This window comes from Meleagris gallopavo, chromosome 11, assembly GCF_000146605.3.
Source record: "Meleagris gallopavo isolate NT-WF06-2002-E0010 breed Aviagen turkey brand Nicholas breeding stock chromosome 11, Turkey_5.1, whole genome shotgun sequence".
NCBI classification, from domain to species: Eukaryota; Metazoa; Chordata; class Aves; order Galliformes; family Phasianidae; genus Meleagris; species Meleagris gallopavo.
The window spans coordinates 20,099,694-20,123,862 of record NC_015021.2 but is presented as its reverse complement, the minus strand read 5'-3'; the positions used below and the strand labels follow the sequence as shown (position 1 = coordinate 20,123,862).

General features: G+C 39.7%; 1 protein-coding gene across 3 annotated transcripts in view; it reads left to right on the top strand.

The window, feature by feature from the left end:
* The window catches only part of LOC100541567 (multiple epidermal growth factor-like domains protein 6), a 162,575-nt gene that overhangs the window by 67,144 nt on the left and 71,262 nt on the right, over positions 1 to 24,169 (top strand). For all 3 annotated transcript variants that reach the window (XR_004160872.1, XM_010716953.3, XM_031555003.1), the window contains exon 5: positions 22,573 to 22,695. Coding sequence is in view for 2 of the 3 variants with exons in the window: in XM_010716953.3 (XP_010715255.2) it covers positions 22,573 to 22,695 (123 nt within the window). In the remaining variant the exon portion in view is untranslated. The remainder of the gene's footprint in view (positions 1 to 22,572; positions 22,696 to 24,169) is intronic.

Here is a 24,169-nt window from a genome sequence, read left to right as displayed (position 1 = left end):
TTTGCATTGGGCTTCATTGTTTAAAATTCTCTGGAGTGCAAATTCCCAGACTCCTTACTCCTGGTGCTGAATCAGCAGATGCTTCCCTTTCATCCTGCTACTATGATCCATCCCACCAGGCCCGGGTTTTGTGGTCATCTTATCTATTTTCTGTCTGCTCTTACTCCTGCTTTCCTCTGCTCTTCTCAGTTACTCTCTTTTCCACTGTACTTTACCCCAGTTCTAAAATTGACTGTTTGGGACCCCTAAGCCACGTGAACTTAAAGCAAGAACAAATGTTGGTGCCTTGGAATCTACATCCCCACCAGGTACCAGCAACCAGGTAGTGATGTAAATCCAGGGGGCAGATTTTGGGGTAAGAACACCAGCTGTCGTGCTGCTCATGCCAAATCTCAAGGGAGATTGCAGCTGGGTGGCATGGCTGCTGGAAGCTTGCTCAAAGGTAGCTGCGAGCATGTCTTTGCTCTCCTGTGTGCCCCAGGTGGGGAAGAACAGAGTCAGAGACACACATTTTCAGCTGTTAATAGGCTGTACTTGGTTTGGCAGTGCCCCTTTAAGCAAGCTCCTCATGAATCCTATGTTGCTTTATAAAGTTTATAAAGTTTTCCCATTCGATTTGTTGTTGCTAGGTGCTGGGTGTTGTTTTTTTTCTACTGTGCTTGTTATGAAGAAGCCTTCAGCAGGCTAAGAATATTTTATAAGGTTAGAAAATGGTGTTAAATGTTAATTAGCAGTTGCATAATCCCAGGTGGCATCCTCCAACATGCACTCGTCAATTTTTAATGAGTGTCACTCGTGCACATCAAACTCAAAATTAGCTTTCTTTCCCAAGCACTGTATTTGATTTTCACACTCGCTTCCCCTCCCCTTCTCCTTTGATGTTACTGACACAATATATCATGCTGGCATTTGCTTTGGTTTCATCTCCAGTGCATATTGTGATGTAGCTAGTTAGTTTATCTGCTACATATACACATACTCATATTAATGGAAGCATGTCTTGGCTTCTTTTTCTTCTTAGGTATACCATGTAGTAACTTGAATAAGGGAAATTTGATGCAAAGGCATTTCAGCTTTCAACCTCAGAGTTAAGAGATACGCTCTCCCAGCTTCACAGGAGGTAGCTGAGGGTGACCCAGTGACTTGAATCACATTGCATCCATTGAAGCCCTAATCAGAGATGGAAAGGATACTTAGCATCCATAAAAGCGTGTTTATCCTATATGGGAATGCCCTCTGACAGCGGTTGGGTTTGGGTTTTTCGGAGGTGAAAGGTTTTCAAAATGAGAAAGTTGCCAAGCCCAGTGGTGTCTGGCAGGTGTGCATGTACAGGTGGAGTAACCTCATGATTGAGATTCTTGCACTGAGTCACTGGATGCTCTGAAAGCAATAATGGTGTTACTCAAACAGCTGGTCTCAGAGGGCACCCACCCACAGGATGGTTGCAAATAAAGGGACAGTCAGGCTGTGTACAGTCATTTGAACTTCTACAGTCTTTCTTTTGAGTCTCTCAGGTTGAACAGGTCTGTAGACACAAGTCTGTTAACCAGCCTCTATGGAAATCATGGAATGACTGAACAGACAATTGGAGAACTGAATTTTTGTTGCTGATCATTTCCATTTTTCTTCTTAAACTCCCCTTCCTTTGCCCCCATCTGCCCCTGTTCAAAGTGTACCATTTCCATCTTTGCTTCTGATTTTGATCACATAGATAATTTTACTTTGGTCTTCATTTTGCCCTGTTTTTTGTTTATTAAGGAAGGAGTTCTTCCAAGCATTGGGGTGATTGTGTTTTGTTAAATGGAGTTGTTAGCTCACTTGGCAGGAGGCTTTGTGCAGACTTTGCTTTGATTTCCCCTAAGAATACCATGTGTTTGAAACATATTGGCTTCTTGACACCATAGTGCCAATGACCTCTCTTTCCAGTAGAACAAACTCAGCTTTAAATTATTTTTATTAATCAAGATTTTATCTCTTACTGGAGATTGACAGTTTTCCAAAAGCTTTTTGACAGCTACTGTTGCATGCAAGAGGTGAACGAGAATTAGTGATTAAGAGTTACAGGCCTGATTCCTGCTGTTCCTTACTGCAGTGTAAACTGGGGGAAAGCTCACTGATCCTCATGCAGTTACACCAGTGTAAATGAGATTACAATACAGTTGTGTATCCAGGAAAATGAAAATGTCATGGCAATGACTTGTGTCCAGCTTCTGAAATAAATAGATCCAAAAGTAGTAATTACATTTTGCTTTCGCCCTCTCTGCACACAGACAATTCTCACCAAATTGTGATGATCTGTACTGAAAATACAGATAATAATAAATACTTCCACACTCATTGCTGGTTTGCAAGAGTGATGTAGCCTCTTAATAAGAAGGCAGCGAGATGATGATACACAAATCACTGAAATGTCAAAAGGCCTCTATATTTTCTGAAAGTTTTCTGCTTAAAATATCTGTTTTTTGCATTCATTTCTTCTTTTTCAAATTACAGTCGCAAAAGGAAAAATAAGAGCACATTTTTGTTTTGTTTTGTTTTGCTTTTCTCATATCTCAGCGCTGGTTTGTGCCCCAGTCACAAACAGAAGATTGGTGCAAACCCTGACCAAGGAGGGAGTAGGGATAACATCAAATGGTGCAACAGCTGCTGACTTCCTTTCTGCTCTCTAGTCAAAACAAGGATATAAAATATTCCAATGTCCTAATTGAAACATATTGTGCTTTCATTTCAACGTTCTTATTGTGTGGGAGAACTTACAAGATCGTTCTAATATTAATTAAACCTTTTTGATCTTTTGTAAGAACAAGTAATCTGTTCTAAGAAGAATCAAGCTCTTGCTGCTCCTGAACTTGCAGCCTTTCTAGAGCCATCTGGAAACTCCAACATGATAGATGACTTGGAGAGAGAATCTATTTTGAGTTTTTTCCAGTCTGGACCAGAAGTTGGATGTTAAAAATTTAATGAGATAGCTTGCTATTGTGGGAATTGGCACCCCGCTGGAATTTCTTAAAAGCTTTGAATAATAAGCAGTGTCTATTAAGACTGAATTTAGACTCATTTTGATACTCTGTCCACATTCTGATTTTCCTAGTTAGTTTTTCAAGGGATTTGGACTGCTGTCCGTTGAAGCTTTGATGAGATAGACACAACTAAAGAGGCTGGGTATTTCACGCCGGTTACGTTGGTAGGTTATTAGTCAAAATATCTGTTCACTCTGGAAGACCTCCAATCATTTCATGTGAATTTGTCATCAAGCACGTCCTGCCAAGCCTCCCAAAGGCAGGCTTAGTCTTCTGTGTCTGCTAAGCCATCTGCATCAGCCTTAAAAGATTGTCTGAACTCTGACTCAACCTGGGAGAAAAGAGCAGAAAGGTGTTTTCAGTGCATTACTTCTTGGGCTGTTTCCTGACATGTAATTATATATTTTCAAACACACATACTACAATATGTGAAACCTATTCATTTGGAGGGATGGATTTTTTTTCCCTTGCTTTTGAATTACGGTTTACCTAACGTAAGATATTCTGCCTTCCAAGAGACAGAAAATTGGTTATTTCTGCCAATATTTGGAGTTATAAGCCGTTGCTTGAATTTGATGATAGCATTAATCCCAACGTGTAGATTGTTACTGCAGTTAAGGACTGTCATATCAGCTCTAACAGCCCTTGGTATTGCTTCAGGCCATTGAGCAACAAATTGTCTGCAACGAATAATTTCTTGACAGCCACCCCCTCCCTTTTTGCAATGAAAGGTATTATATTTAACATTATGCTGTCTTTTGTTCAGTTGTCACCACCAGACAATGCCATCAACTCTTCAGTCTATATAATTGCTCAGTTATTCCCTCTCTTGGTAATATTTCTCAGATAAGATGAGATCATTATCAAGTATTTTGAAGTATTGGCAGGTTTGTACTTTTTGGTATAGTAAAGTTCAGTAACCCCATGAAATCTGTGCATTAGTGTTTTTCTTAATCCATGGCAATTTTTAGGACAGACAAAAACAGATCACAGTCTGCTTTGAGTGTCTATTTGCATGTCAAAATGAAGTTTTGTAAGTTCACATAACAGCTTAGAGAAAGTTGTGGCAGAGGAGGAATGTCAGAAGATGGAATTACTGAGGAAACATTTATAGTTATTGGATAAAATTATTAAATAAAATTGTGGATGTGAAAAAATCAGAACACAACCTTGTTTTGAAGTCAGATACGTTATCTTCTCAGTTGCATTCTGTCCAGGTCTGATCTACTCACACCCTGATTCCAGGTTGTGTAATGGAAAGGAAAATAAGTCTGTTGTTCTGAATTAATTTATTCCCTGTTTACAGCTTGTTCTACCAAAAAGAGTCATAGGGGCTTTTTTAGCCTCTTTCCTTGTAGTTTAGAGAAAAAAGAAAGAACAGTAGGTACAAGATCTCAACATGTAACAGGCTGGATAGGACTTCATGGCATCAGCAGCACTGAATGAACTTGCTGTGTCTTACTGACAGATGAGGTCCCTCCTGCTCATAAACAACATCCCTGTCTCTATACCTCTACATGGGCACAGGTGGAGCAAATGTCTTTGATTTAATTTTGTTGCCCCTTTGGAATTAATTTTGTTTCTCTGTAAATCAGCTGAGGGCTGGCCCAAATGCATCCCTAAAAATAGGCTGAGCAGCTGGGAGTAATGAGCAATTACACTGTGTAACGTCCATCCACCTGGAACTGGGAGCTCACAGGAGTATAATGTTATGACATAAGGCAAGAAACCTGCTTGGTAGGTCTTTTCTTCTTCCGTGGCCATTTTATTTAAAGTATGGTTTAGGGTTAAACAAATGTTGGATTCCAGCTATTGTAGTAATCTGCTCTAGACTGGTATTAGTGCCTTATTAGCACTTCACAGTCACCAGCTTGGGCAGGGTGAAACCTATTGAATGCCCTTTCTCCTCCTATCATTAAGCTTGGAGAACCTACAAAGCCCATAGAAAACTTCAGGGAGAGATGGTGTGCTGTTGGTACATTGATGGGGAGGAGCTGATTGGTACTGCCCAAGGAATTTGTCTCCAGTGAAAGGTGGGTTGCATTTTTTATCCCTATCAGGAGAAGTCGTGCTTTAAATTCCAGCTGGCTTAGATATGTGCAAATTTGTTGAAAGCTTTTGGTGATGCAGAGGGTAACTAGGATGTAATTTGGCTCTGTAGAACTTGAAATAGGAAAGTGAGAAGTAGGGGGTCTGCTTTCCCTTTTAGGGTAATGTATCAGAAATAACTACTAAAATTAGTGAGCTACAGAAGTGTAAAATTTGGAGAAAGTGAAAAGCAAACAAGTTCCATTACCATTTTACTTGTAAACTCAATATATCTGATAAAGAAATCATTTAGAAATAATAAACATGCCATTTCTACAGTCACATTTTCAGAGCAGAACTGCACTTCAAGGGCTATAATTGTGACCTACATTCTGAATTAGTTGATAAGGCTGACCCCCCACGATAATCTCAAATTAAAATCTTATAAATTACCACTTTCTGGTAAGTAGGCTTGCTGTTATCATTTCACTTTGACATTTATTCTTTGCTGTGGGTCACTGCTTTATTACTGTAAGAGCTTTTGGCCAAGTGCTGTTCCCAAAGCACAGGAAAACGTTAAAGGTTAATTTCTTGCAAATTGTGAGAAAATGTTACTTCTCATTCATTTGGTCTTGCATTACTGAATTTGCATTCTTTTTATAGTATGTGTATTAGTATGTAGCTAAAATCCCTCACAGCAAATCAACCAATAAATTACATTGCATTACAGTGCAGTAATGAATTGCTTGTCGTTTGGTTTCCAACAACAATAACAAGAACTTTTCTTTAGTGCTCTTAGCCAGACAATTAACGTATTCTCTTGTGGTGTAACTCTGAAGTCTGTGGAGTAATGTCTGCAGAATATTTCGCCCAAAGGTTGTAAATACCATAACAGTTACTTGTCATATCTTTATCTGAATATGTCTTGGGCTGTAGAATTGTATTAAAAAAAATAATATATATATATATATATAGTGAGAGCAAATGTTTGGATCTACTGTGTGCTGGGTCTTCAAATGGATAGGCAGTTTCCCTGGAAATGAGCAGCTGTTCCTCAAAGGCAAAACAATTCTTGAATGGTCAGTACAAGGCTGGATGGGTTAGTACCTGCCAAAAATTGCTCAACAAAGCATTTATTCACCATGTAGACTAAATTCTCCTGGGATTTGACAAGAGGATGTATGTGGTGGATTTCTTGGGATTTACTGGAACACGACCCTCCAGGTGGTGACGAGCCCAGAAGGCAACAAGGGTGATGCAAATGGATAATTGCCCTCTGAATAGATTGTATTTGATGTGATGTTAAAGGTATTAATGTCAACCTTCCCGATGGGGAAATTCTTCAGAGGAAGTGTTAATTATCTCCATGCTCATCTGCAATCCAGGAGACATAGGTGAGCTAAAATGTCATAACTGCGTGTTGCCTGGGCAAGGACTTTTCCCCATGGAATTGAGGTTGTCCTTAAAAAAATAAAGAAATGGAGTACAATGTGAGATTAATAGCAGTAAAGATATCCCCCCACTCGCATCTCTTTGGTATCACTCAGAGGAATTTGGCTGTGTGGAATAGGAGGGAAGGAAATATTGACACAGCTCTTTACCAGACAGAAATGATTAAAAAATGAATCATGGTTTACAACATGCAAGTTATCACCAGTGCTTCCCTTAAGAAATAGATTAATAAAGTTGTGGCCTAATTAAATCTCAGATCTTTTTTGTCTCCTTGCCTGTTTGAGGCTGACGTTTTTGAGACTTCACCATCCCAGGGTCTCATGTGCCTTGTGTGTGGCTGTGGAAGCAGGTGAGCTGTTTGCACACTGAGTCACTTAAGTATTTCCCTTTTGCATGAGGAGGTAATTTGACCAATGAATTAATTGCTTACTAGTTGTTACTGCAGGTAATTTATGCTTAGGATCAGGAAACATCTGCGTGACCTCTCCTGAGGTTTCTGTCACTACTCTACTGTCTAGCTTCTGTTCTCCCCAGTTATTTTGGTGATCTTGAGTTCTCCCTTTACTGCTGAGTTTGGAGACTCCAGTAAGTAGGAAATTAAATATGTAACCTGTGTGTGTGAAGAGCATCCATATCTTAAAGGCTTTGCTTCGTTTTGAACTGCGTGACTTTTACAGCAAGAGGAAGGTGAGCAATGCTATCAATTATCCAAGGTTTGGTGCCAGTTGATGGTTATTTGTAATCGAGGGTCTCCCAGGAAAAGCAGATAAGTGACTTGTGCATCACCTGGTACTGGGGGATGGCTGTCACCCATCCCAGGCCTAACACTAGCAATAGAAACCAAAGGAGCTCATCATTCCCAATGCTGGATGAAGTTCGTTTGAAAAATAAATTTGATAAAATACTTCCTAAGGTGCTACATTGTGAGGCGTAAGGAATATACGTACATAGCATGAAATTCACATCTTAATCTTCTGTGGCTTCATAAGGGTTAAGATATAAGTTGGAGCACTCCATGTGTCCCAATTCACTATATATTCACCATGAAGGAAGTCTGACCTTTTGAGATTTTTTTTCTTCTCCAATTTGTAAGTATACTCCCTGTATGCTTTCATCCTGATTCAGACTTTTATTTTGAGTTAAGCTCATTGATGGCTGTCAGCGAAGGATGTCCTTGCTGCTGCCCATCTTAAAAAGATACTTGAAACTCGAGCAATTCCCCAAGACACACTGGTTCAGAAACATTAAGGGTTTCTGAATTGGTTCTTATTTCATTTGCAGTAAAATCACAACTTTTATCTTTCTTTAGGGAAGGAATGTATTTGAAAGTGATTGGATGAGAATATGGATTTCAAGAATAGATTTTTATGGTGATACAGGTATGAAACATGAGAATTAAAGAAGCCACTGATATGCTTATAATAGCTTTAATATTAAATAGAAACGGCGTGCATTCCTCACAGAGCTGGTTCTCTTTCCTGAATCTTGCTCATGAGTGAAGAAATGTCACTGATGAGATCATTTTGGAGTAAGTTCTATGACTTTTCTCTGCTTTCCTTGTATAAGGATCTGGTTTGATTTCGGACTTGTAAACGAGTTTTTTCTTATGACTCCATTAAGTGGTTAAGATATGATTGTGATACACCTTTACTTTTGGACAGCTTTAACATTATACACATCTTCAACTTGTTCCTTGTACAGACCCACAAGTCAGAATTTCTTTGCCAGTCTATTTGACAAAGGGGTCAACCTGCTTGACCATCTGACTGAAGAAAATCTTCCCTTGTTAGCCTATTTCCTCAAACTGTCTAAGGATTTAGGAACTAAGTAAGGAAATACGTGGTATTGGATCATCCAAGCTTAGTGCTGTAATTCAAAGGCTAAGGAATGAGCAAAGGACGTGTCATGAGCCTAGAATTGTATCACTCAGATGACCAGTTTATCAGTGTGTTTTTTTTATTGCCCATTGATGCTATGCCTTAATTCTAAATTTGAAGCATGCAGTGTTCAGGTGCTAATAAAAAATAATCCTTTTTTTTTTTTAACCACTGGTAATTAAATCTGTTAGTTAACTCTGATGGTTTTAAATCTTTGTCTTCACCCTATTCTTGGAAATAAAATCAATTCCAATTTTTGTTTAAGATTATACAGAATTTTATTAGGCCTTGAATGGACAGGGTTTCCTTACTTGCCTTGAGTCCTGAGCCCAAATTCACTATAACTGAAATGGTGTTTAGATTTACTTTTAAAAACAGTGAATTGAAAATTCCATTCAGTTGCTGTATTAAATGAAAATAATTCTTAAGTGAAACAGATTGCAAAACTGTGACTTGTGGAATTTTGAGCACAATTCTCATAATTTGTATTGGAAAACAGATGTACCCTCTCTGCTCTCCCTTAGACTATCCACTCCATCACAACTCAGATTAGGTATGTTATCCATCATTCAGTAAGGGCCAGAGCTGTATCTCTAAAATGCTGTAAGGAGGTGAGACTGCCACCTCCTCCATATTTGTCTGGTACTCTCATAAGTGTGTGATGGGAAGAAACAAAGTTGTTTAAGAAATGCAATATGGTCATTTCAAAATATAATGCCAGGAGAGAAAGCGAATGTTTCTCTGCAGAATAAAGGTAGGAGTAGAAAATGGTGAACTGAGTGGATTAAGGAGAATAAGGAGGGACTCCCTCTTTGCATTGTTCTACTCAGTTCTGCAGTTCCTTTCAATCCCTTGCTCTGGATGAGTGTATATATTTCACTGGTAGCAAACTGTATGAATTTGTCCTCTAGGTAAACACATTTCTGTTTTAAAGAGTGGTGAAATTGCTCCAAGATACAAGTAAATGACCAAACGTGCTATCAGCTGCTGGTGTAATTTTTGGCTTATTGATTTTGTCTGCGATCAGCTATAGCACATTTAAAGCCAGACAAGGGAGGCAGTGGAAAACATCCTCCACTGGCATGGGCTGACTGAGTAACACAGCAGTTTTTCTACTGCAAATTCTGGTCTTCTAAATGGCAAGGATGCAATGGGCAACTTGAAAACAAACAAGAATAAACCAACAAAAAATGCTAAGCAGTTCTAGCTACAGATATTTGCTGTTAAGGCTCCTGAGATGCAGTTTGACTGACCAGGTTATTGCTCTTCTATCTACACAGTGGTACCTTTTGAAAATCACTTGTACAGACATGCTATTTCTCCTTGAGTAATAACAAATTACCAGCTTTTATTTCATCTGCTGTGTATGCAGGGCAGTAACATTACCATACTAAAACGAAATAATTTTTCCTCTATTTCCTTAGCAGCATTTGATATGGAAAACAACAAAAAAATAGATTTTCAAACAATTGAATAACCATACTTCCTTATGAAAATATTAAAAAAATAAGGTTTGTGGCACACTTTAGTGCTTTAGGTCAAATGTGCTTAATGTAAGCATAAGTAAAATAATAACTATTGTAATATTTATGTGAGGGACATTTTGCTGTGTGCTGTGTAGCAGAATTGTGACTGTTTTATGGAGATTTCTAGATCCCCAGATTTAATAATCTTTTTGATTTGTCACTCTGATGGAATGAAAGAGCTCGAAATACAATTTTATAATCATTCTTAGGAAAATTAGAAATATATGGCAGATTAACAAACCAGCCATTCATCTGTTGGGTTAAACATACTAACAAGATCTTAACAAGCCGTGTCGTCTTTTAACACATGCAAAGGACCAAATTATCTGCTGAAAGACTGACATTATGTAAATGTAACATTTGCTGGACCTCTAAACCCTGTGATTAAATTACTGTCTAAATTATTCTGCAATATGAATGTCACCTACAAAAAGAAAAGCTGTAGAAGAAATGACTGTGACATCTTCTGCGTTTGCAGTATTTCCAGAATGAATGTTTATGACGAACAGTTTGTATATATAACTCAAAATTTTAATGAAATAAGAAAGACAATGGAAGATCTGATTGGAGTGAAACTTTACACAGGGGCAAATTTATCTCAAGGTTTCAGCTAGGCTTCCTAAACAGAAGCAGTAAGAATCAGGTAAGAGGGAAATTTCGGCCACTAATGAGGACATACCTCGAAAGATGCACTTCTGCTTCCTTCTGTGAATGCACAGGGCAGTCAGTGGCAGGTAACCAGCTTTCATTTAAGACTACGTGAGAGACACGTGGATAAAACAGCAAAAACACAAACAGAAGTGTGCTGAAACATTGCAAGTAATTATGTCCCTGAAAAGCCACATACAGTGTTCTCAGCAAATAGAATCATAGAATGGCTTGGGTCGGAAGGGACCTCAAGGGTCTTCAAGCTTCAACGCCCCTGCCACATGCGGGGCCACCAACCTCCACATTTCACACCAGCCCAGGCTGTCCAGGGCCCCATCCAACCTGGCCTTGAACACGTCCAGGGATGGATGGGGCATCCACAGCCTCTCTGGGCAGCTGTTCCAGCACCTCACCACTCTCATATAGTGATCTAATAGTGATCTCACACAGAGCCAACCGATCGGTTAACATGTACTGTATCATTAACTCTTGTGAATTGTCTTTTTCATTTTTTGAATGAGTGAAATATGAATATCTGGCAGAACGAATATCCTTCAAGAAATGGAGGCATAGAATGTTTTATTAATTGGCTGCTTAGTAAGCTACCACAACAACAAGAGGGACAAGACAGTGCTTCTCAGAGAGCAATTGATGGAGCCTTGTACACCTGTGTGGCGAGTGAGTGACTTCTGTGATTACATAGCACCGGAGCCCACAGAGATGGAGAGCTGATGTTCCTCTTCCCTGAAAATCCATAAAAGATGGTTTGTCCCTCCCTTGATGTCTCCTTGAAGCTGTGCTGTTGAGGTGCTCAGAGAGAAAATGTGGTGCCCATCTTGTTGGGAAGTTGGAGATTTCTCAAGAAACTCAGCTATAACTCCTTGTTGCAGCTTTTATTCTGTGCAGACATTTTTCCTCTTGCTTGCTCATCAGTGAATGCATAAAGATAGGTGAAAGGAGAAAAATATGTCTTCATTTAACTGAGGCAAGATGCTATATTACTGTTTTTAGAGTGGTTAATTTGAGCTCATGCAAAGGAAGACTGATAGAGAAATGAAGATTTAAAGAGTGGTGACAAGGGAGAAAAGGCAGGTATTTTTGGCAGATATTTTTATGTACTTTCAGATGTTTCAACCAAACCACACTTTCTTCACATGAAGGTCTCTTGATTTTTGAGATACCTTGTTTCATTTGTGCTCTTAGCTGCTTTTTTTCCCCCTCTTTCTTTGAGAAAATAGGTACTGAGAATTTCATTCTACCCAGTAATATTAACCTCTGGAGTGTTTGTTCAGAAGTCTAAATGAGAAGAGTATGCCCAGTGCTGGGCATCAACAGATGGATTTGCAGAGTCCTTTTTGCATTAGTCTTGTGGACTGATCAGTTTTCCTTCAGGAGTTATTGTTACCCCAAGGGCTGGGATCCTCAGCACCTCCCCAGTGCTACGGTGTAATCATGAAGACCAGTTCCAACCCCTGGGAACTCTCAATGGGACTTCCCAATTCTTTTTGTACGTTTTTGCTATAATGACTAAAAAACTGAGTGTGAGCTTTGTACCTGCAATGCACGTTATCTTAGACTGCTTGACAGCAGTATTTTGCTGACAACCGCATTCATTTGCTTGTGTGCCATTGCCTCTCGTATCATGAGAATATCAATTCTATGTACATTACTCAAATTCTGAAGAAATCCAGATGTAATTTCCAGCTTAGTTACATATTTTGATGAGCTGAGCTATCGTGGCACCATTTTCAGATGAAACAAATCTCTCCCAATCCTGCACTGTTCATGGAAACTTCCCTCCTCTCCCTGTTCTCCCTCGTGATTTCATTCAGTGAGAAAGAGGATGAAGGGGACTCTCATTCAGGTAAGCCTGCACTGAGCCTACCTGTTTCAGCATACTGATGTTTGCCACTTAAATTGGATATTACAGGGTTTTCTGCTAGAAAAATGCTTTTTGGTAGAAAGCCTGGAGTTGAGCTGGTTTTCTTTCCTTTGAAATCTTACTATTTCTTGCATGGGAAAGAAAGCAGAAAAGTACAGGGGGATCAAACCTCTGCCCGTAACTAGGAGAAGGCTGAGTAGAGCCATGCCCTCATTTTTGTTATTTCTTCCTTTAAAGAGGAAATCTGGCTTTCTTTGCCCCCACACCAGCACTGCCTCCAAGATTTACTTCACTTTTGGTTGCAAAGAAGATATCTCTTTCTCCTGTTCCCTGTTTCTTTCTCCTCTTTTGGTCAGTATCCCATAAATGCACCAGCAAATAGTCCCTGCATTTCACTCTGTAATTAAAAATTCGAGAGAAAGAAAGAGAAGCAGGAGAATAATTGGTATATTCCCTGTTTTTCTCATTTATTCAAATTCTGTAGGAATGGAGACACGCAGGAAAATAAATGAGTTTGAATGCTATGAGAGTGAGGGCTGGTCCTATATCTGATTCTCTCTGAAATGTATATTGCTCTTACTTACACCATAATCCATGGTAATAGAAGAGATTGGTCACTTCTGGCACAAACTTCAGTAGTTTTTCAATATCTTGCTACTGAGCCTAAATTACTGTAGGTTTACAGTTGTGTAACTATAAACTGAACTTAATCATTCATTTTTCAGCATTAAAAAGAAAAAGTAGGCTAAACTTCAGCTATAGATGAAGTATTTAAAATAATTTCCCAAAGCCCTTCATAAATATGACATTGATTCATTGATATACAGACCATTAGCAGTTAGTCTCCTCTGTTCATATATCATTTCAATTATCTCTAGACTTCCCCAGGGTCTTTGACAAATGGGAGACAATTTGCATTTTGTACATTAATGACCTTGGTAGAATTTATAATTCTTTTTCCCCCCTTCTTATTGTTATACATTAGCATTTGAGAGGAAAACCCCACTAAAGTTTGGATGGCCAGTCTGTAACTTGTAATCAGAAGTGGATGGCTGTGAGAAAGGGGAAAAGGAAGAGCTGTCAGTCATTCCTCCATACCTGCTGATTTGCACAGGAGGGACTTGCTGGTCACTTACACTAGAGGAGAGAGAGTTCCACATCTCTGCCCTCTGGATGGGGCAATAATGAAGCTTCTAGTGAGCCAAGAAGGTGGTATAGTGTACAGAGAAAGGTGAAGTACCCAGTAATTGTAAGTCAACTTGATGGGATACTGCATCAGTTCTGACCTCAGAAATCCCCATGGCCAGCTGTCAGGATTTGGGGGTAACGTGCTGCTTTTTTGAGACTCTTGTGTAGTGGATCCATCCATCCCTTGTGGTAAAAATGTGATTGCTGCCATCCCAGGAATGTTCTCCAGCTGGTAAAAATTCAGCATTACCATCAGTAACGGAGCGTGATACCTCAGATACCAGAGCCTTTGCCTTTGAACAGTCACTGCAGCCTCTCAGGCAATATTAGGTGGTGACTGTTGGCAACTGCTACGATGTTAGGAGCAACTTGTTTCCAGCTAGATCTTCAGAACCATCCATAACGTTACACTAAATGTGCTCTTCTCCTATATCACACTTTCCTTCTGTGAGTCAGAACGATTTTGGCTGTCTTTTCCATGCGAAAACAGTAATTAGGCTGGTTTGAATGTGAGGAATTTATTTTTTGATTGGAGCTGAAGGGTGAAGTTGCAAATGTGGGATGTGAAATATCAAATTCACTGATGCTCACACTTAGGAGGAATGGATGCATGCAGCAAAACGGGTCTTGGGTCTAAAGAACCCACAGTGCAGTGTGAGGGAGGCTCAGGGCAGGCTGTTGTGCATTGGTTTCTTCTGATGTGCATCATACTACTGTTATTCCACGTGCTAGAGATCTGTCAGCATTTGGCTTGAAGAGACTGGGATAAATTAGAAGCTCTGAGTGGCCCATAAGAATGAGTGAAAGATGAAGGTAAACATATTATAGATTTATTTCATCGCCTTCTGAGAGCAGGACTAGGCCTCCAAATAATACATGGCTCTGGAATATGCCTCTGTTTGCCCAGGTTGCATGCTCTGCACACAGATGCTGTGTGGATGGCTTTATTTCTGCACAGCCTGCATGGCCATGCTTTGATTTTTCCACCCCGAGCAGTTGTTGCCCTTTGATGTCTGTTTTTAATTTGTTGAACATCTATAATAAATCTTAAGAATATTAAATATATTTCTAATAAATATTCCACTTAAGAGTATTAACTTTAATACTGTGACCTTACTGCTGCTGACAAAATACAACTGGTTATCTTAAAACCGGTTGTGTACTATTATTTAAGATTTTACAACAGTAAGCCCTTTTTAGTAGTCAGGGATGTGAAAATATGCCTAACATTTGCAGGGAGAAGGGTGGAGGAATGGATGTTTAAAAGTGTAAAATGATCACATGTGAGAAGACCAATTGGATTTGTGAAGCCATGAGTGTTTTCATCATCTCACCAATGCTTTGCTGAGAGCACAAATGTGAATTTCTTTTATTATACCCCTGGAAAAAACAGGGTAGTGGTTTGAACGTGGTTTGTTTTCAGTCTTGCTTAACTCCATCACCAGCTCAGGTGTCCTGCTTGAATGCATCAGCAGGGATTCCTTTTCAGTACAAGGGTGCTCACCTCACTGCTGATTCTGGATATTTCTGGAATATTTAGCCCCCCTTTAGAAGCATTCGAGGCAGCTGTGTCTTTCCATCAAGGTGCTGCACAATGCTGCTCTTAGGAAACCTGCCCTGCAGGAACACTGAGTAACAGCTAATGAGCACCCACTTGTGCCAAATAAGCTAGAGGAATTTGGAAGACAAATTAGGCAGTGAGGTCCCTGGGAATAATGACTTCCCTGGGGTTTCTTTACAAATTAAACTGATGAAGATTTAATCATTTGTTTTTATTTCTGTGGATTCTTTTGCCCTTGATGTGCCAGATCTGTTACAAGAAGGCACTGTGAGTGAGCACAGCTAAGTGGCAACGACACACGTCTGTGCAGACCCAATGAAGAGTTCTCATTTATGCTCATTATTAAAGGGGTGACCTGGTTGTATGGTCGTGTTCCAGCCACCCAGGAGAATAATTACAGAAAAGTTATTTTCCATAGTAGGAAAAAGTGAGATGGCTTTACAACTGTGGTTTGCAGAGGTTATTTGACAAGGTAGCAAGTAATTCTACACGGAGAGATTTTAGGAGTCTCCTCCTAATAATGAAAGACAAAAGACAAGAGGAAATATTCAGCAGGAAATAAGAAGAAAGAAATGTTTAATGCAGAAGCAGAGGCGTTGTCATTCATTGCTGCCTGATCTAATCCCTAGTGATGAGCAGAGCCTGTCCTACCAATGATAGACATTGACTGGCAAGGACAACTATTAAGAAAACAGAAGAAAAGAAAATAGAACTTTCCAGTTAAAACTCAATCATCATTCTAATTCTAAACCAGAAGCCAGGCATACATCTGTTCCATGCTTCAGTTATATCTGTATCTTCATACACTATTCTGGCTGGCAGGAGCTTTTTTGTTTGGTAGAAGAAACAGGTGGTCCCAAACATTTTCTGGAAAGGTCTTTGTGTGCCACCTTTTCCTGTACTGTCGTCCCCTTTCCTACATGCATACAAGGTGAACTGAAGTTCCAGATTTGCAATTATTTTGTAGGACTGGAAAGAAGGAGCTGTGTACTTGCTTCTGTGAATCCATTCTTTTCCTGAGCACAGGAAAATAAGAGAGAGACAAAGCTGGAATAAATACTTTGGTCTACATTTATAACAGTATTTTTCCTTGTTGCCTTTCCTGGAATGAGGGGAAAAAAAAAAATCATGATTTGAAGTTCCATTATATTATTTGGAATTCCCTTTCCAAGGAGGCTGCTCTCAGAAGGCCCCTCTCATTGCCCTCATATCCTGTTGCCTTCAGCTCACCCCACTCTGTTATCTCCACCTCTGCTTGCTGTCATGTGTGGATGCTGAAGTAACAGCATAGCAGGCATCTAAACACCCAGTGTGTGCCACTGCTGATCTGGTTGGCTCTGACCCGTTCTTACAGGCTTTACCTGGAAGCCAGAGTATTTATTTCTTTCCGAAATTGCTGCACAGTGTTCTCTTTATCTCTGCTTTTGTTACTTCCGTGCTCTACGCAGGAGGTGACATCTTAAATCTCTCGAAAATAGAGGTTGAGCATGAGCTGCCTTCACATTCCTGTCGTGCTTCTTTGATGTCAGTGCTGCTCACCTCTGAGATTGTGTTTGTTCCTGAAGATGTTGGTGTTAGCTAACCTGTAGCTACCTTTGGGTTATTTCCACATATATGTCAGTTGTCACACTGCAGCTACTGTGGCCTGAGAACCCCAATGGTTTTACATAGCCTTGATTATTTTGTTTTTTTTTTGTGTCAAACTAACTACATCTTACCACTTAAGATAATAAATGTAAATGCTAAGCTTTTAGCAATGACCTAGCATATCTGCCTTTTCCATACAACTGCAGTCTGATGACCCATTTTATGGTTGATAATGGGAAGGAGGGCGTAAGGCAGTAGTTCTGCATATAAATTTTCTTGAGATACAGAAGATGGAAGCTGGACAGCTCAATGGAAAAAAAAAAAAACGAAAAAAGAAAATACTGTGAACATCTCAGCCTTCATTTTTTGATCAAAACCTGATTTTCTTACCCACGAAACAAGAGGTGGAAGGCTGCCAGACTTTCCCAGGGTCAAGTTGCTCTTGGTGAGCTCCCCAATAGGCTCCAGCGCTTGGCTTGGCTGGAACCCAATACCTAACTTGTGCCTTCAATTCCTGCCAGAAATTGACTCGGTGAGGCTCCCGAAGTCTCAGTAATAATAACTGCTTTGGAAATGATCTTCACAGAATGTTTACCTGCCTGCAAGTTAGATAAGAGCTTATGTCGTGAAATCAAACCTCCAAAGTTCAGAGTCTTTTCTCCTGTTTGCGTGCGCGTAGCCACCGATTGTTGGTAATGGAAGTCAGATATAGCACAAAGAGAAGGCGTTTGTAACACAACTGTGTTTTCAGACAAAAGCAAAGGCTTTTAAGGATGTCACTGCGGAGTCCTGCGTTCTTTCTAAAAAGGCTCCATTTTGTGGCGTGTAAAGTCTGAGCAGAAAGAAATCCGTCTCAGAAGAGCTCTGTTGTAAGAAAAGCTACATTACAGAAAATTAGGCTTTCTTTTATGTTTTGCTCATAACTGTCATAGCAGGGGAAGGCAAACTCTTGTCTAATTTGATAAAATATCTTTAATTGCAGCAGTGCTACTCGCGGTTTGGGCTGGGTGCTCTGTTTGTAATCATAGCTCTAGTCGTGCTCCACAATCATCTCCAATCACATCCAATTAGCAGTCGTTAGCCTGTTGCTTAATTCAGGTATTCTGAGATGTTCAGTTTCATTATTCATACCTCGTGTGTGAAATTGAAGTTAAAAATGAGTACTATTACAGGATTCCATTGTACTGACGGGCTTTTTTCCTTTCATTGTAGTCATTCCTGTTGGTGTAGAAAACTTGGTGTAGGTCCTGCAGTTAACTTTTGGGAAGTAGCTGTTCCTGCTAAAGGCGATTTCATAAAGTGGGATAAAAAAATCGAAGCAGTGGTTTTTTTCACCCAATAGTTTGGTTTGGAAGTTATTGTTGCAAAATAGCATTGAAGCTTAGGAACATGAGAAGGAAAAAAGAATGAAAGAGACCAGCCGTGTATGTGGTTTTGGAGGATAAGCAGTAAGATTTGGAAGGACTGTTAAATGCCAGGTTACAGGATTTAGTCCTGAGAGCAGGTGTTGGAGTGGGGCATCTCCATCTCAGAGCACACACTGAGCATTTCCTGATCTTGCGCCAGATTAGCAGCAGGTTGAGCCCAGCACATCAGCCCTGGCCAGTGCATTGCTTTCTTAAAGCCGTTCTTTAACTTGCTATTTAAACTCTAAGCTTGTGGGGTTGTTTTTTTTTTTTTCCTTTTACCAGTTTTTATTCTGATTTTAAAGGACTTACTCTTGATGCGTGCAAGGGCAAAGCACTGATGCATCTTCTGGTTCTTTTCAATCATCAGCCTACCATTTTAATAAGAAAAAATTAATGCTGGTGAGGTATGTCTAACAAGGACTTTTATGTATTTATTTTTTTGTTTGTTTCTCATCAAGATTTCCTGAGATCAGTTTTTTTTAATGATGCAGTAACAAAGGCAAGCAACCCCTTCAAGAGATCCACCTCCCTAAGGAAGGGTGGGCCGTGAGCACAGCAGATAAATTGGGTGGTTGACGCTCTTTGTGTATAAGAATGTGACAAGGGGATGGACAGGAATGCATGCAGCAGTAATTTTTCCCTGAAAAAGGGAAAAAAAAGATGTCTGTATAAAAGGAGGTGCTAACTGGTGGAAGCACAGGTTCAACAGCTGTGGGATAAGGTGGCAATGGGGGAAGCTCTCTGAGAGCTGGCTGGAGAAAAGTCTGTGCCAAACTCAGAGAGGTTTGCTCTACTAATCGGGAGCTTGTTAATAACAGCTCAGATTTACAATACTTCATAACAGCAAGAACTATTCCTCCAGTTATTGACTTTGTGGAGGAAGGAAACCTAATAAAGCATAAGAGTGCTTAATCAATACACGTGTAGAACTGCGCCTGACTATCAGAATGAGCAGCATTGTTTTCTATTCAGAAAATAATTTATGGTTTGCGCTGGAAGTGATGGATGTAATTTATGTTTTCAAGACAATTACTGTCCAAAGACGACTGTTATATAGATCTTGCATGAAACGAAGAAAAAGAGAGATGCAGGAGCTGGGCGTGAGCATTGTGCACTCTGTGTGTAACGATGCTGTGTTGCGTCTGTATTCACATGAACTGTGCGATGTCACAGCACAGAGTGGCCTTTAAAGTTCAAATCAACTTTCCCAGGCTTCAGGATCTATTCAGACATATGGTTTTGGTTGCAGACCATCTGGGCTGTAGTTTTAAAGGCAGTGTCTAAAGCCTTGTGGAGTTAGACATTCTCTGCATCCTTAGCTCTTTCAAAACTGGAATCGAATTATTTAGATCTGTAAATGAAAAGTTGTCAAGTGCATTATAATTTGGAGGCAGTCGCTTGTTACACCTCCTTATGAAACAAACAGTAGCATGCATGCCAATGTACTCCTTTGTTCATGTACCAGGCATTTGTCTATCGTAAGATGCTCATATAGATGCATTTAAGTTGCACTAGATATACTTACACTCTCATTCAGTACAATGATTTCCTGCTGCAGTGCAGCAGCCCCTGCTTGCAGGGCTTTCTTTCCCTGCCTGTTGCAGACCTCAAGCAAGCCTCCATCCCTGCAGGCAGGGTAGGCTTTGTGCCTCGTTGCTGTGGAAGATGCTGAACTCTGTGCAGCCCATATACAGCAACGGTGTGCAGGTCACCCCTGTTAGATCTAAATTTGGAATTACTGATGAAAAACTTCTTGTCCAATGCCTGCATTTATATAAAATTTGTATTTATTTGTGGGAAATCTTGAGTCATCTCAACTTACCTAAAACCTTGGTGAAAGTTTGTTTTCTCTGGAGCTGGGCATGTTTCAGATTTGCTCTGCTATGGGGTATTTTGGGACAGTGGCATCCAGGAAGAATGCAGATGGCTATTGGGATCAGCCCTTCTCTGTTCAGCACGTGGCTCCTACGTATTTATTTGAGCAAAGGTGATCCATTTCAAGACAAACAGACATGCTCCTCTGCTGCGAAGATATCAAATATTTGAGATTTTTGAACAAATAAATACATTTGTACGTAGGGCAGTTCTGTAATGACTCACGCTGGGAGTATGGGACATAGGGATATACCTACAATCTCCATCCATGAATGCTGCTGATTTAAAATGCAGCGTGAATTTTTTCTCCGCGTGTGGCAGATGTCACATGCAAGTTAATATTAAGTTCATCCAGATGTTTGCTTTTTTCAATTTCTTTTCTCTTTAAGACTTCCCATCGCAGGATTGAAAGCTCACATGGAGCGCATCCCATGGATAACGTTTTTGTGTTGCAACATTGGATCTATAAATAAATGTGAAAAATCGTGGTAGAAAGCATCACATTTATTTTTCTGAGGTGCCTACAGCATGTCATTACAGATGGATTGATAGTCCTGATAACATTGAACTTTCGTCAGCCCCAGCCTGGCAGACTTGTTACATGTCAGAAATTTTCTGTCGTTTTTCTTGCTATCCAAAAGGCAAACATATTTGCAACCTTGAATGACATTGAACATAGAAAGCAGACAGAAATTTATCATTTGACAGAATTGTTGTTGTCATTTTTTCCTTTTTTTTCTTCCCCTCCCCCCCTTTTTTTTTAACTGACAAGTCTGTAATCATATAATATAAAAATCAGTAGATATTTGGTATATAAAGCAGTGAAGAAAACAAATATTGGGGCAGAGAGAAGCAAATAAAGGATGAGAAAGAGGTGGAAGAAGAGGAGTTTGTTAGTCAGACAGCAAGTGCTGCTACTGGGGCAAAACATCCAGATGGGTCACAGGTTTTAATGCTTAATAAGAAGATTCCTGATTGAAAATAAAACATGCTGCAATCAGGAAGAAAAACATTTTGTACATTAATATGCAGCAACACCGTACACTTCCGTGTATGTTATTATTGTGAAATCAAGAGGATAATGATTACTCATCTGGAAAGGTTCACTTTCAGTGCTTTGGATGAAAATATTGGTATTTTCCCAATTGGATATTGGTGCTAATCAGTTGGGTTGTGCTTAGTAGACCGCACGACGTAATATTTATGTCAATATTTTATGCTAGAAGATCATGTGGCACTGTGGATGCCGAACTAGAAAACATGAATTACTCACATAATTTTGTTTGGAAAAGAAAGAATAAGAGATTTTACTAGTTTTCAGCACTATTAGTGCTGAAGATGTGGAGTGGGGTTACTGTGCAGCTCATCGCTGTTTATTACCACGAGGCATATTGAGATGTGTGCTATTCAGAAGCAGTAAATCACTTAGAACATGTCCGCTTTGCCAGCCCTCTGCGCGATGCTCGGCGCTGCCCTGCCTTCTTCCTGTGCTTTGAGGAACAGGACTGAGATCTGTCACTTGTCATATGTTCTCCCAGCTTCTTGCTGAGAAGCGAACAGACGAATGTCTTATTTTGGTACGGTTTGTTTTTGCATTTTGGGGTGTGCGAGTGGTTTTTCTTCAGAAAAATTTCTCTCTAAATCACCAAATCGAGAGCATCTTTGCTGGCTTTGTGTGAGATAAGCTTTGGGTTGTCGTGTAGCTCTGACATAACTGAATATTTTTTAATGTAGCTTGCCAGTGTCACCGGGGATGAAGAAAGTTTTATTACATCAGTCATCGCACTGAATTTAGAGCCGTAGAGTAATGAGGTCTCTGAGCTTATGCTCGTCCCAATACACGTTGGCAAATATTGACGTTTCATGATTTCTATGTATGTTTGTTTGTTTGTAAATAATCTGAAGCCTTCCTTAAAATTTCTTTTAACTCTTTGATTTTTAACCGGAATCTTAAGCCAACTAGTAAAACTGATCTCAAGCTCTTCAAAGAGCAAACCTTGGTAAACCTTAATCATTAGCAGCTAGGGATTGCTGCTGAAAGGTTCTCATCTCTCTTGTGTATATATAGGAAATTCATTCTTTCTTGTTTATTTTTTTTTTTAATTATTGTATTTCTTTTGGATGAAATCTAGTTAGATTTAAAAATGAAAAAAGAAAAAAAAAATCCATATTTCCCTATTGGTGTAGCAGAGTGTCTCCAAATGAAGTAACTGCTTCCATTTGTACAGTCAAAATATTGCTTATCTTCTGTTGCTTAATCATCCTCCTCCCAATTCTCTTGCTCTCTAACCTGAATGCTGGTTGACTTTGCAGCTTGCACTCAAGCAAAGTTTCTCCCATTGCACTTGTGGGTTGAACTGTGAGTCACAGTATCACAGATGGGAGTAGAGATGACCAGAAGGGTCCTTATTTATTTCTCAGTGACTTTCTCATTCTGTAGAACCAAAATCATATGCAGTTGTTCTTAAATAAGTATATCACATCCCCTTTTGCTGACCACCTAATCTTTTTACTGACAGATGTAAACGAGTGCAGCACTGAGAACGGAGGCTGTCAGGACCAGTGCTGTAACACCATTGGCAGCTACCACTGCAAATGTCCAGCTGGCCAGAAACTGGGGGAAGATGGGAAATCGTGTGGAGGTAATGTGCTGTTCTGTGCCTTACTGCTAGTAAGGAATCACAGAAGATATTGGAAAAGAAACTGAAGTGCTAGCTTTTATCTGGAGCCAGCTCAAGGGTGTGCATTCAGAGCTGTTAAGAATACCGATCTTCTCATGTCTGGATTATAAGGATATAACTCTAAGAACACTTCAAAGGGTTGTGTTTTTTTCTTTTGAAAAATGGTTATCGCTTAACCTGGATTGGTTGTGCCATGTTCTGATTATGGAATTTCCATCATCAGTTTAGAAACCTGAAGAAAGTGTGTATGTTTTATAGCATTTTGTGTCTCTAAAACAAAATGGGTTTTATCAGAAAATACATATACATTTTTGCATTTCAATCACAATTCCTCAGCTAGAGATTAACAGAATAAAAAAGGATTTAAAATCACATGCTACATAAACCCATTTGTCTTCTTCCTAAGGGAAATAGGAACCCAGTTTCTGCATTATGGGGTAAAATTTTTCTTATGCAAAGGTTTGACTTTCTGCAAAACTTAAACATCACGTAAGCTTATGCTAGAACACTTAAGAATTCATTAAAGTCATATTGGTAAACATGGAGTGGATATGAAAAAAAAAAAATGCCCATTGGAGCTGTTAATCTGCAATCAATCTACAGTCATTTTATATTTATATTTATCTACAATCATTATTTATGTATGTAATAATATAATAATTTTCTGATTTTTCACAAGAGGAAAGATGTTATGCATGTTTTTGTGAGCTGTGTTATCTCTTTACGAGAAGCCATCTCCTCTGACTTTTCCTGTTGCATATGTCACAAACTCCTTTCCTCCATGATTTCATTTTACAATTGTCCTTCAACTTGTTCCTTAGGACTTGTTGCAAAGTAATGTATTTCTTACCTGTGATCACACTCCTTATTTTAATTTTATAATTATCCATCTCCACTCCTTTTCTTTCCTCAAGAAAGTTTGTAGAAACATTTTCCAGGGTAAGCTCTCCTTTGATATTGAGCTTGACAATGTATTTTATTTATTTGTATATATTTTTACAGGGGTCTGTGTTGGGTCCGGTCTTGTTCAACGTCTTCATCAATGACCTTGATGAGGGGATAGTGGTCACCCTCAGCAAGTTTGCTGATGATACGAAGTTGGGAGGATTGGCTGACATGCCTGAAGGCTGTGCTGCCATTCAGCGAGACCTGGACAGGCTGGAGAGCTGGGCAGTAAGAAACCGGATGAGGTTCAACAAAAGCAAGTGTAGGGTCTTACACCTAGGGAGGAATAATTGCTTGCACCAATACAGGCTGGGGGATGAGCTGCTGGAGAGGAGCTCTGCAGAGAGGGACCTGGGCGTCCTGGTGGACGACAGGTTGGCCATGAGCCAGCAGTGTGCCCTCGTGGCCAAAAAGGCCAATGGCATTCTGGGGTGCATTAAGAAGAGTGTGTCCAGCAGGTCGAGGGAGGTGATCCTCCCCTCTACTCTAC